The 14,863-nt window shown below is 34.7% G+C and overlaps 1 protein-coding gene across 3 annotated transcripts in view; it reads right to left on the minus strand.

Moving 5' to 3' along the window:
* LOC137924579 (neurofilament heavy polypeptide-like) overlaps positions 1–14,863 on the minus strand; it is a 37,070-nt gene extending 22,207 nt beyond the window's left edge. For 2 of the 3 annotated variants that reach the window (XM_068767975.1, XM_068767974.1), the window contains exons 1-9: positions 14,830–14,863; positions 14,420–14,621; positions 12,450–12,605; positions 12,059–12,119; positions 7,455–7,547; positions 6,577–6,683; positions 5,246–5,792; positions 3,141–3,212; positions 668–773 (exon numbers count right to left, since the gene is read on the minus strand). In XM_068767975.1, coding sequence (XP_068624076.1) covers positions 668–773; positions 3,141–3,212; positions 5,246–5,792; positions 6,577–6,683; positions 7,455–7,547; positions 12,059–12,119; positions 12,450–12,605; positions 14,420–14,621; positions 14,830–14,840 — 1,355 coding nt within the window. In that variant the 5' untranslated portion in view covers positions 14,841–14,863. The remainder of the gene's footprint in view (positions 1–667; positions 774–3,140; positions 3,213–5,245; positions 5,793–6,576; positions 6,684–7,454; positions 7,548–12,058; positions 12,120–12,449; positions 12,606–14,419; positions 14,622–14,829) is intronic. The other variant, XM_068767976.1, reaches the window with a different exon arrangement.

Genomic DNA, 14,863 nt, shown 5'->3' on the forward strand with positions numbered 1-14,863 from the left:
CTGTTATGATCCGGAAACCAAAAGACAGTCTGCTCAGTGGGTGTTTCCTTCCGAAGAGTTCCCAACTAAAGTGAAGAGAGGTCGAAGTGTTGGAAAAAAGATGGTGGCCTCGTTCTTCGGAAAGACAGGTCATTACGCGACAGTTGTCTTAGAGGATCAGAAAACGGTTAATGCAGAGTGGTACACTAACAACTGTTTGCCACTTGTCTTGGAAAAAGTTCGAGAGAAACGACCTCGCAGCAGGATCCTCCTTCATCACGACAATGCCTCGTCGCACACCGCCAGGCAAACGATCGACTATTTGGCGACCTCAGACGTGGAATTACTGGGTCACCCGCCGTATAGCCCCGACCTCGCACCCTGCGATTTTTATTTATTCCCGAAAATAAAAGAAAAACTTCGAGGAAAACATTTTATGGACGCCGAAGAAGCAGTGGCTGCGTTTCAAAACGCCGTCGAAGAGACCCCTAAGGCCGAGTGGGCAAGGTGCTTTTCTCAATGGTTCCATCGAATGCAGCGATGTATTGATGTAAATGGACGCTATTTTGAAAAGTTTAATAAACCTAATAACTTCCTAGAATGCTTAGTTTTTGATTTTCTAAGAACTTTCAGTTTGACCCTCGTAGACCACAACAAAGTCAAGTTTGATCACTTAAACACAGCTTACCTTTGCGGAGACCTTCTAACTATCTTTCTGCTAGCAGCACGGGCCAGGGCGTTTCTCTGCTCAGCAATGAACCTTTCAGCGGCGTCATCGATATCTTTTATAGGACCTTTAAGATAAATATATAAATATAATCATTGTCTTATATACTAGTGAATATATAAGATATATTGTGAAATAATCTGTTTAAACATGGCCATATTACTTATAGACTAGGCTTGCTATACGAACCCAGATTATGCGGCAAACATTTAGATTACGATGGAATTATGTAATATATACAGGGTGATTAATCATACAAGTAAAAGTTTTAAAGGTAAAATTCGTTTGTTCAACATTTGAACTTTTAATAGAACTCTTATTGATCGTCAAATTATTATTCTATTTATTTTCTTTTTCTTAATCTATTTTATTTTTGAATCTACTCTGCTTCACAAGGTTTTATAGTTATAAAGAAATCAAAATAATGATCAGGCGACGTCATTATCAAGGATTCTTGTGATTTAAATATTCGTTTATTGAATAATAAGCGTTTTCCATTAATTTGTTTCTTATATGCGTTTTGAATTTTGTACATGGTAGTCCAGTAACGTTTTACGGAATTTTATTAAAAATTTCATCGAGTTTATTACAAATGAATTAGACTTTGCAGTAGAAATTTTGGTACAGCCAGTTTTATCCGGTGCCTTGTAAATGCACTATAGATGTCCCCTATTTTTTATTTAGTAAAATTATTGTAAACATACAAAATATTATCATAAATATATTGTGAGGCCACTGTGTGAATATTAAAAAGTGTGAATTTATAGCTGCCCAAATTGGATTAGCAGATTCCGCGGGTTTGAGGTGGTTGGACGCAGAGTGCCATAAGGACCACTTGTATCTCATCAGCAAAAAGCTTTATAGTTTTCACATCTAACACTCTATATAAAGTGGTCACTCTGAAATTAACCTAGAACTAAACTATTCCTAGTTTGTCTGGCTACAGGCCAATAACTTCGAACAGTATAGTCAGCAGGGACATTCAACAATAATTAATTTTAATATGTAGAAATTTGAAAACAATTCTTATACTAATACATATTTATTAAAAGCAAATGAATCATCCTGTATATTTTCAGTTTCTAAAACCACAATAAAGTTATTAATTTTCTACATTTCAATTTGTTATACAAGCCATGCATTATATGCCTGACACACAACATATCTCCCTTTCAATTTTACTTTTGTAAGTGAAAGGGACAAACGGTCGCTGTTCGCGACGTAAGATGCGTTCACATGTAACTTGTTTAATGCGCACTAGTAAGTATTTTTCATTTTTAATTTTATCTGTGTCTCTACTGATCAAATACCAAGATTCAAATTACTACTTAAAATACTTACTAATTATTATACATTATAGTTCCATGTAAACGCATTCTTATGTCGTTACTATAGAAGCCATGATTACATTACATTTCTTTAATTAGTTAGGTCATATACAATCTTAAAACTAGTGAATTCATATATATTTATTAATTAATTTTATGGTTATATATAAACATATCTAAGGCTTCAGGCATACACAACAAAAACACAAATATAGTATCTACATCACACATATATCTATACTACACATATGTGTAACATACTACAAGTTACCATATTTCAAATAAAATATTGTGCAAGGCAAGTTTTCAAACATTTTAAATTTTGGATTGAATCTTTTATTAAACTTAATTAAGATTGAAACGTGAAACTTGTCATTTTATAAACAATCAACTAAATAAATACACTCAAACCTGTTTTTGTACGGTCAAAAAAAATCTTTAATATTTGAAGTTTTTTTTGACAAATAAGAACCGCATAGAAAATATAATGTAGAAAATAAACTCGAAACCGTATCATACAGCTATGGATTACTAAAACTATTATCTATCTTTCATAATCCCATGAGCCAGTACAAAATCGATTTGTCTTCAATGTACCATGTGATCTGTTGATCAACAGGTGATCAATTTGTGATGACTGTTTAACGAGACACCACCCATCAACTGTTTTTGTTTTTTAACGCAAAGTATTTAGGATTATTTTTACTTTGCATACCGACGTGAAAGAGACACATATAACACAAAAGAGATAAGATGAAATAATCAAGCATATATCAGATGTTGAGCAATGAAACAGATGATATGAACATGAGATATGGAAGCCTATATTAGATTATGCGCAGAAACACCGGACTTAATAACCAAAAAGCTCTTGATCTGCAGAACAATGATAAAGTCCACGGACTTATGGAGTTGGATTTTGTGGCTTGGTCTGTGTCTCTAACATAGCGAAACCTCAGATGTCAAAAGCTCCAAATTCTTAGTCAATTAAGTTCCAATCTTATTTAAATATTAATATACCACACAAAAACAGGTTTAAACGTATATTATTATTTGTGTAAAATTTTCTATAACACAAAGCATGAGAGTAACATATATACAATTACCGAATTTGTTCTCCAGCGTTGGACTGAGCGGTGGGCTCTTTTGAATTCTTGTAGGTATGTACGTTGGGAGCCCTACGACATTACATAATACATCTTAGTATCATCAGACGTCCACGGCTGGGCATATGTCATATAATAATTCTACATCAATGAAAAGCATAGACATATATATACTGTTATCAAAAAGTAAGGTGAAATTCAATTCAACCTCCCGGACATTAGAAGGCAAGTAATTTATTCCTAATTAGAAATGTCTATAACATTTGCCAAGCGTCTGTTTGTAAAAAGTTGGAATATCATTTGGCTCAGCAAAAACAATTTTAAAGGATGTTTTGTGTATCAAACATGTCATACAGCATTGTTTCTTCAGTACCTTTTTTTGACATGATTGAGGAGATAAATACTGAATCGAAGATCTTGAAGATTATACTGAAAAAAGACTATTCTGCCTTTTTTGTAAACTGGAAAAAGTTTATTTTAATAGACGGGGATTACTTAGGTGATGTAATTGATTAGGAAGAATAAAAAAGACTACATTTTATATAGAAATTAACCTTACTTTTTGATCACAGTATTAGGTCTATATAAAGGAAACAGGAATATTACGAAGTTGTATCACATACTATATAGGTCTTATTGTAAATCTATGGGAAAAGCCTAGTCTGGTTGAGGATATCCAAAGGAATAAAATTAAAAAAAAAACAATACTTTATGATGAGTATATTACATACTCAGTAAGAAAAGGACCAATATTTAGCCACTTCCGCACATGCAGTGGTAGTCGTGCAACAAAGTGGACCGCCTGCCAGCCAGCTGTGAATTACACAACTGCCACCGTTAAACCACTCAACACGTGTTTCACCCCTCCACGGGGCATCTTCAGGAGTTATGTTACACCGATTAGTGCCTAACACAGAGTCGGTATTATTTGCATTTTGCGTATATTAGTTGTCGTATTCGCATTGCACGACTACCATTGCATGTGCGGAAGTGGCTAAATATTGTTCTTTTTCTTACTTAGGATGGACTTCCGCAAGGTAACGCCTGATTCCATTAAATATATTACATATATCATCATCAACAGTTGATAGACACCCACTACAAGACATAGGTCGTTCCCAAAGATCGCCATGATAAACTTGACTATGTCGGTCCACCTAGTGGGGGGCATACCCACGCTTTATATATATATATATATATATATATATATATATATATATATATATATATATATATATATATATATATATATATATATATATGTGTGTGTATGTTATATATATATAAATATTTACATTAAAAATGTGGATAAGGGCCGAGGAAGTGCTCGCACGAAGCGTGATGATAAAAACTGGACATTATTAGGGTGTCATGAAAAACAAACAAGACGCCAATGACTTAAGAACCTATTTAAGTTATTTAAGAGACTTAGAAAACACTGACATGCAGATATGTTATTGTTATAATAAAGGCACGTATGATAATGTTTGAAGAATATAGAAAAAACTTGTTAGTTTAAATTTTAACACCAGTGTGAACACATCTTTACCATGCAGTTGCACTGATCACTGCATTCTTGGGATTTAATATCACTTATGAAAATCCTACATATGTCTGAGTGTACATATATAATATACTTCTACAACATATACCAGACATTATATCTCTTAATTTTAATTTTGTATATTATTAAATAAATCTTATTATAGCATTCAAAAAGTTTTTATTAGATCTAAATGAGCAATGTGTAACTTGGTTTCTTGACTCAATTACATGATTGTTATGATAATGTATACATAAAAAATATTTAAATTTCATTTAAAAAGAACAACTGTTGAGTTTCTGGCCGGCTCTTAGCAGATCAGCATTCCGAGCTAGTGGTAGCTTACTACTTATAACTCTTAATTAAATAAAGATATATACAATTTAAACGAAGAGGGATATGTTCGCTCACTATGTGAACCGACATCATAGTCAAGACCGGGGAAAGTCACTAGATTCTGGCAACGCAAGACCGTGGCGATTTTTGGAAGAGGCATTTGGGAATGAATGAACGAATGAAGGAATGAATTTGAATAAACATAAGTTTAATAAAAATATTTTACCTTCAACAGGAGGCTGGAAGTTTCCCTTGAAGTGCGGGTTGATCAAGACTTTCTTGCCAGCAAGTCCACCTGGAGGAATGTTCGCAGGGAGATGCATAGGCAGCATTCTCACCTCCTGTTCTAGTATCATCTTCGGTGGAAACTTATCCACCTTCGGCAGAACAGTTCCTGGCACATGCTGCCTTATTGTCACTTGTGGAAGGTGACCAATGCCACTTGGTACTACACCTCGAATCGTTGGAAACCTCGGATAAGGCTGATATGGAAATGCAGGCTTCGGTTCAAAGTTTGCAAAAGGTCTGAGCTCTTCGTTTGGTCTAAATGGAGGAAATCTAGGAAAGTTTTGAGGAAATCGGTTATCTACAGGTCTAAAGTTAGGCAGATCTGGTGGAATAATAACTCTTTCTGGAGAAAGCTCTGGAGCCATTTGTTGTGGAGGTAAGTCAGGTCGAATTTCAGGGATTGCAGGTCTGATCTGAGGACTGGGGGATCGGGGGATGGGTCGACTTTGCGGTGGAGGGAACGACGATCGAGATGTAAAATTTCCCTGAAATCAAAATATTATTTTTGATGTTTCTCGCATCTTCTGAGGCAATCTGGACAATTTAGCAATTATTATTTTTAAAAAATAATCTATCAACTGTATTTACATAGTGAACAATGTAATTTAGTATTTATATACAATTTTAAATATTTAAGTTTCTCAGTTTGCTCTAGTTTGCCAGAGATTAAATATATAGAAAATATATATATTAAAAAAAACCCATACATTTTTATTATAATTTTTGTGGGTAATATTGTCTCTTAGAGAAAACAATTCATAAATAAGACATACTGTTAATGATTTTATATGTAAATATGTATGTATATGTACAGGATGATTAGTTATAAGTGCAAAAGCTTCAGAGAATAAAATATATATAAGATTAACTCCACTAATACACAAAGTGTAAATGGTAAATAAATAAAGATATATAAAGGAAAATTTGTGATCAAAAAGCCTTAAAGCTTGTACACCCATATCTAAACACCATGTATATGGTGATTATTTTAAAATAGGTTCTATTAATCAATTTCAATATTTAGTAATACAAGTTTTAAAAATGCTTTTTCTTACTTTAATTTCACTATGTCAGTGATTATTTTTAAAACCGCTGATTTCTTTCTGATTAGAATGTATCTTATGTTAAATAATTAACTGTACCCTAATGGTTTTTACACCTACAACCCTGTATATATGTATTATTATTTCACATAGCCACTAGTTATTGAAATTTCATACTTTAAAAAATTATTCTTGAAAATCATAATTTAGTAAGTTTAAAACATACTCTGTGCGTGTTGTTCCTCCGATACGGATGCGGGGAGCGATAGTGGGGGTTCCTCCACGAGTTGCGCCCTCGTCCAGGAAATCCACCTCTTGGTACATACACTTTATCTATTAAAACAATAAAATATTGTTTTACATTTGTTAACATAGTACATACATAAATTAAGATTTCTATTTACACATCCCTTAACATTGAAATTTGTTACAAACTGAAAGCATTCGAAGGATTTTTACTAGAAATTTGGGTTTCCCCTATAAACTGGTTCAATAAAATTCCCTTTTTGGGTTTGGGAGTGGGGATCTTCCAGATGGTTAAGTTACCATGTTTATGGGAAGGATGGTTATGTGGCATGTCTACCTACTAAAACCTTTATGAGAGACAGCGTTATATCCATTAGGAAATTTATAACTCAGTCTTTCTGCAATACTATTTTTGATACCCGTTCCAATGACATGCTTTTGTCCGCCCACAGTCATTTTAGCTAGTGGAAGTTCAGTTCCCCCAACTTAAGTTCATGCAACTGCATAGCCTATTTATGGTAAGGAAACACCATTTCCGGAGGGCCGTTATAAGGTCATCTTTGTGCTGATGGTGTCACCTCCAAGCAGAGTCTGATCGGTTCAATAAACTAACCTAACATTAAAAATTCATAACCTAAGTTAAATATAAATATTACTTTTATAAGAACATTATTTTAAACATGCTATATATCGACCTAACTTAATGATCCGGCTAAGCAATGCAAAAGTTGACATTCAAGCTTCTTCCACCAAATAATTTTACCAAGTTATTTGTGGTCTCCAACTAACAAGGAGATTGGCCGCACCCAGTACAGACTTAAAATTGGCATATTTATTAAAAATAGGAATATCTCTTACCAAGACTATCAGGTATATCTCTGACTTGCGGCATCCTCTGAGCTCCCATAGGCCTCTCCGTAGTGAACCTCTCACGAGCACCAAGGTCGCCATCTGTAATATATTTATAAAAGATACCTTCGGTGACCATTACGATACGATATGGTGCTCATTGAAGACACATAGTATAGTTCACACTGTTACACATGTGTTACTTTGTAACGTTGCAAGTTAACGTCCCATAAATCTTAGTTAAAATTTTAACCAAAAAAAAATATAATCACGAGAAACGTCTCATAAATCGCAATACAGCAAAAAATTGTTCAACCCTTAGCGGGTAACGGTACGTCTCAAGTGGCGTGGGGTCGTGGGAGCATGCTATTGGTTTAACGGATCTTTGTTTTTATAACAAAAATTCCAATGCGCCCGCGCACCAGCACACGGCAGTTTACAGTGCTCGGGAGAAGGATCCAGGCCTCGGTCGCGTTCACTAGCTAGGTGTCGTCTCACGCACCGACGCACACTCTTTGTGTCGGTTGCGTTCACCAGCTATGTGTCTTCATACGCGCCGGGGCCAATTAGAATTTACGTTATAAATTCACGCCTTGATCCTATTCATTCTCCGGGCATCATTTAGTTCACGCCACAACCTTTACATCGTCTCGCACCCCAAGGGGTAAGTGTTGAACAAATATTATGAAGACATCATTATTAAGTAGCGTTTATCTATAAGTTAGAGCTCAACATTTTGTCTGTGTCCATAGTTCCATCATTATGTATTCATTATTACTTTCCAATTGTTTATTTATTTATCTCTTCAATTTTTGTTTTACATGCTTTACATTTTGTAACTCCGTTCTGACAGTAAACAATCACATCAACTGCTTTCGGTTTCTGCCCTTCCATCATCGCAAGCCATCTCTGGGTTTACTGTCAGCGGAGCAATTTGTACATATACTTATATATGTATATCATAACTGTGACATTTATTCACAGGTGCAAGTTTTACGCTTCGAGTTTTACATTGCGAGTTTAATGCTTCGAGTTTGATACTGCTACCTTTAGACTGCAAAGGTGCGATTTTTATACTGCGAGTTTAATGCTTCGAGTTTTACACTGCGAGTTTTATGCTGCGACTTATATGCTGCAAGTTTTACATTGCAAGTTTTACACTGCAAAGTTTACACTGCGACTTTTAGACTGCAAGTTTTACGCTTCGAGTTTTACACTGTTGAAATTCATATCAACTTTCACCGGAACCATCACATCCTGCTACCTACCGGCGCTCCCTGCTCTCGACTTGCTGCCGCCTGGCCAGTCCTGGGAGATCGTGCAGCTGCCTACCACCACCATCAGGGGAGTACCGAGCTGCGGTGCAAAATAAGACCAGGCCTTTTTTTTTTATTGCCAGCAACTATTTTCTTAAAACGGCACACTGGCGCCCTTAACGTGGTATTAAAAGGTCTGATTTTGCATTGTAGTGTAGTTATGTGATTGTTTTTTTATTTAATTAATTTTGTAAAACGTTATTTTTGCCTTTTCTACTGCCAGCAACTGAAGTGTACATCCTTCACTTAAAAAAGTTTTTGTTTAGTTTAACATACATTTTGTTCTTATGTTGTAACTTTTTTTGCTTCTGCTATTTTTTCATAGGACCGTACACATTAGTTGCAGTTACACGCATCATTTTCATGTTTTTTTTTGTGTTATTTTTTTTAATTCTAATACTAGCAATCATAACGTTCGTTAGTGAATTTGTAACAGAACGGAGTAGATTGAGTAGAATACTTGTTCAACACCTTCCTTATTGTGGTGCATTTAATTTTTTCCTCTTTCTCTCATTACCAATTTATAAAAATAGATTAAACATGGCGCTATTGTTAACAACTTACGTAAACAAATCGCTACACTGGGTCCTCTTTTTCCTTCTGGGGATGTTTTATACTAATAGAGTCAATCAAATTTCGGACGATTCCGATAGCGTAGAAGACGTGCTTGTTAAGACATACGTTATTCTTGATTCTTTAAATAAAATGTATAATTAAAAATAATTCTCTCTTAGTGTATGTATTAGAAGACATGGCCGGTAAAAATGTTGGAACATGGCACATAAAGGATTTAAAAATAATAGATTCGAATAAATAACAAACATAATGCGACACAACATAAACTAAAGCATTACCATTAACCGCCTAATATTTCGTTTGGGTTATTAGGTAGAATGAATCTATAACCTTCATAATTGTTTGGTCGCGTTAGTAATCCTTATAATGATTACTATTGCTAGTTTGTTTGCGAGAAGTATGAAAGAATGAGTTTAAAAGGATAAAAATGAAATTGTTATCAATAAGTTCGGATTTTATTTCCTTTAAATGAAATAAAATCCTTCGGTGACGCGCGGGGTAATGTAACGTTGCAAGTTAACGTCCCATAAATCTTAGTTAAAATTTTAACCAAAAAAAAATATAATCACGAGAAACGTCTCATAAATCGCAATACAGCAAAAAATTGTTCAACCCTTAGCGGGTAACGGTACGTCTCAAGTGGCGTGGGGTCGTGGGAGCATGCTATTGGTTTAACGGATCTTTGTTTTTATAACAAAAATTCCAATGCGCCCGCGCACCAGCACACGGCAGTTTACAGTGCTCGGGAGAAGGATCCAGGCCTCGGTCGCGTTCACTAGCTAGGTGTCGTCTCACGCACCGACGCACACTCTTTGTGTCGGTTGCGTTCACCAGCTATGTGTCTTCATACGCGCCGGGGCCAATTAGAATTTACGTTATAAATTCACGCCTTGATCCTATTCATTCTCCGGGCATCATTTAGTTCACGCCACAACCTTTACATCGTCTCGCACCCCAAGGGGTAAGTGTTGAACAAATATTATGAAGACATCATTATTAAGTAGCGTTTATCTATAAGTTAGAGCTCAACATTTTGTCTGTGTCCATAGTTCCATCATTATGTATTCATTATTACTTTCCAATTGTTTATTTATTTATCTCTTCAATTTTTGTTTTACATGCTTTACATTTTGTAACTCCGTTCTGACAGTAAACAATCACATCAACTGCTTTCGGTTTCTGCCCTTCCATCATCGCAAGCCATCTCTGGGTTTACTGTCAGCGGAGCAATTTGTACATATACTTATATATGTATATCATAACTGTGACATTTATTCACAGGTGCAAGTTTTACGCTTCGAGTTTTACATTGCGAGTTTAATGCTTCGAGTTTGATACTGCTACCTTTAGACTGCAAAGGTGCGATTTTTATACTGCGAGTTTAATGCTTCGAGTTTTACACTGCGAGTTTTATGCTGCGACTTATATGCTGCAAGTTTTACATTGCAAGTTTTACACTGCAAAGTTTACACTGCGACTTTTAGACTGCAAGTTTTACGCTTCGAGTTTTACACTGTTGAAATTCATATCAACTTTCACCGGAACCATCACATCCTGCTACCTACCGGCGCTCCCTGCTCTCGACTTGCTGCCGCCTGGCCAGTCCTGGGAGATCGTGCAGCTGCCTACCACCACCATCAGGGGAGTACCGAGCTGCGATGTAAAATTAGACCAGGCCTTCTGCCCACTACCCTTAGATAATTAAACACATATATATTTTTCTTCGTGTGCCTTTTTGTCGCCAACTCCGGCCCACATTTACTACCCGTTTATAATTAAATATATATAAACATATATATATATTTCATCTTAAAAACGGCACAACTTCAGTGTGTCTAATTCAATCATTTTAAACAACATTTTATAAGCTATAGGACATTCAACCTTATTGAAAAGCAATATGGTATAAATTCCAATGGTTAGACATAACTTCTTAGTATTCCACGGATCTGCAGTGCCGAGTACAGTATGGAGCAGGTTTAGAGAAGCCACCTTGCAAGGCATTAGTATTCATTCACCAGACTGTTGCCTGTTTACTATTGACCATTCTAAATCCTTCAGCAGGTTAGAGATTTCATCATTATACTTTTCAATCTTACTTCCACCAGTTTTGTTCAATCAGTATTAAATATATTAAAATGGAGTGGGATGATAGAAGATCAAACTGCTACAATACCACTACATAAAAACCATTCCATTATTAAGTCTCTTGCTTTTTCTACCCCAGCCTCCACCTTATCGCACTTTCCTAAGACCCGGTAGAACAGTTTCAGTATATTAATACGTAATCAAATGAATGTATTGTTTATCGCTAGAAGCTTGTTCGGCCCACTATAAAAAACAATATCTTCATTTTGTAAGCAACTTCAGACTGCACTGTGTCACCATATGGAGTAGAACTTGTTGGTGACAAGAACAATGACCTTTTTTCCTCCCACTTCGCCGCGGTATAGCGGTTTCGGTAGCTACATGTTTCTATGAATCAATTATTATATGTCCTTTCTATCAACATATTTTACAGAAAAACATTGATTTTTACTGTTCTGGTATTGAAAATTTGTATACTAAATGGCAAAAGGGTGTTGATAGCGAAGGTAAATACCTTGTTGATTAAAAATAAAAATTTCCTAAAAATATGTGTGTGAATTAAACTTAAGAAAGCGACATTACTTTCTGGTCCCTCTAAATCCACTACCAGGTTCAGAATGTTAAATTACTCACTGGGCAATGGTGCTGTTACTTCTGAAGGGACAATTTGAGGAGACTCCACAGGTGCAGCAGGCTGGAAGAATAGTCATGGTAAATAAACACTAACTGCAATTGTTTTCATCAGTTTTAGAATGTTCTACTAGATTATACATGTAAAAACTTTAAACATGAAATTAATCAACAAATAATCAAATAATGTAAAGATAGAAACTTGTTATAAGGTTAAAAGACTTGTTAATAATAAACAAATAAAACTTTTGACAGCAGGGAGAAGTTAATCTATTTTTTTACAATTTTTATCTTCATGCTTTAATGAAAAACAAAGTCAACTAAATAGCCTATTCATCACTTTGGCACAATGCAAAGAAGCCCTACCTTTAGTAAAAAAATTCTAATAACTTACAATAGCTGGTGGAACTACTGCATGTTCTGTATCATATGCTGGTGGTTCTGGATAAGGGGCATACGAGGAATGCTCCGGTAATCTTGCTGCTGGTACTTCCACTGATATATTGGGCACCACACATTCACTCTCTGTCACGGCATATGGAGTTGGTTCCTGAAATTTAAATTCAAAAATTTACCTTGCATTACCAGCTGAGTACCGTTTTTGCATAGATTTTATGTAGCTCTTTTATTTGAGAATGGTACAAATTGGTATGCATACTAAATCAAAAACGTCATTATCAAAAAATAAAGCCCTACTGATAGGCGGAGCCCCACACCAAGTTCAATAGTTGCATCAGGAATATTTAAATTTATTTTGTTAATTTGGTATAATATTATGTTCGTTTCACTCTTCTTCCTAATTGTCTTTACTATCTGATGCTATAATATTTCTTTTTTGATATTTGTGTGGCCTACTATGAGAGACAGTCTCTTCTGATACAGTATCATTTTCACAGTTACCATAATTTGATTCATAACCACTTGGACAATCAGATACAGCTACTGCTTATAATTCATTGAAAGATTCATTACCTTCCATTATCATTTTTTATTTATTTTCGAAATTATTGAAGATCTTTTACAACAAAAGATAGCACCTTATCTTATAAGCAAGAGAAACAGCTTTTGTTATACTTCCAAACAATTGCACTGCATAGTTGCCTACAGAGATAATAACAGCGATGCAATAAAAACCTGTCACAAGTTTACTCATGGCTGGTCAGCAACATTAAGCCTTAAAAACAGGAGTTTACTTGTGATAGGTCAACTATGATATTAATAAAGTCCAAACTTATTAAAGATAATTTGATGTCCTTATTCATAATTGTTTTTAAAATAGCTTTATTGTATGATATCATTACAGTCATGTTTACAATTAATTCCTGACAAGTCTTCTGGGTCTGCCTTTTGGGTATTTGTGGATTTCTGAATTGATTATATACCAATGGACATTATATATACTTATAAGTATCATGTTTTAAATGTATTGAATAATAGTAATATTGCAGTTACTGGGCTCTCCCCAGAACTGAATCCCAAACATCTATACTGGCTTCAGTAATTCATATATTAATACCTTATTGTTTTTAGACAGCCTGCTATTCCAATAGAAAAAATAGATTAATGTAACATATTTTAAGTGCTCGTCTTATATAGGGTGACTGGAAAGATGTGTAAGAGATTTGAACGGGTTTCAGCAAATGACTTATACTTTTACACAAAACTTATACAACCAATTTCATTTATAAATTCTAGGTTATACATTCAAGTTTGTCATCTAGTATACAATTTTTTTTTGTTTTTCTGTAAAATATGCCTACAGAAACAAAATTACTTTCTGGTTCCATGGACTGGCATCATGAACAAAATAACAAAACCATAAGATAATAATAAGGTATCATGTGTTAGTATATTAAAACATACTTTTGATTTAGCTCACAAAAACTGTAAAAACAAAATTCTTTACTATAACAACAGCCCTTAAAAAGGTGCATGGAGTGTCCACCTATATACCTTGAAAGTGGTGGGTTAATCCTATGGAATGTCAAGTTGATTTTAAAGGCATAACAACTAGATATAGAGATTATGGTGGTAAGATAGAGGATGTTACTCACAGCATATACTATTTTTTATAAAAAAAAATTCTGTACATAATAATAGAACAGACTATAATTCAAAATGATTTTCAAAACTGATGTGGTACTAGGTATTGACGCCATAACAGTGCTACTGTATTAGGTGCATTACTTTATGATGAGCCGTGAAAGTTATTTGTGGTGGATGCAAGGTAACCCAATTTCGTGGCATTAAATTCACAAGGTGTATATTTGCCACAAGGCTGTAAGTGACAATTGTGGAGATGGTGATAGTTCATAAAATCTGGTCGTGCGCGTATTACTAGATATTTATCTACTATTTACTTACCGGAGTATATTCGATGCTATGACTTGGATACTCCGTTGGAACAATGTCAACACCGTCATTGTATCCAACGGCAACAGATGTGGGCACATTTTGGGATGTACTGTTGTCATAGTCGTCTGCCAAAAGCTGTTCCTCCTCTTCATTGCCCAAATTATAGTCAGCAAGACTATGATCACCGAGATCGTCTCCTAATAAATCTTCACTAAGGGAAAAAAGAATGAAATTACAAACTATTTAACACATGGAGAACACAGTAATGCTATTGTGAAATAGTAAATATCTAAAATAAAACTTCTGGTTAAACTACAAATATATAACTGTACACAACTAATACGTAAATTATAAACATATAAAGCGGCCTATTTAACATCTTATTGCTATTTTTTTAGAATAATATACAAAACACTAACTTGTCCGACATGTTGACAAAAATTTCATGCGTTT

Source organism: Battus philenor, unplaced genomic scaffold (genome assembly GCF_028537555.1).
Source record: "Battus philenor isolate CCGP_79_NKW_IND1 unplaced genomic scaffold, ilBatPhil1.0.hap1 SCAF_24, whole genome shotgun sequence".
Lineage (NCBI taxonomy): Eukaryota > Metazoa > Arthropoda > Insecta > Lepidoptera > Papilionidae > Battus > Battus philenor.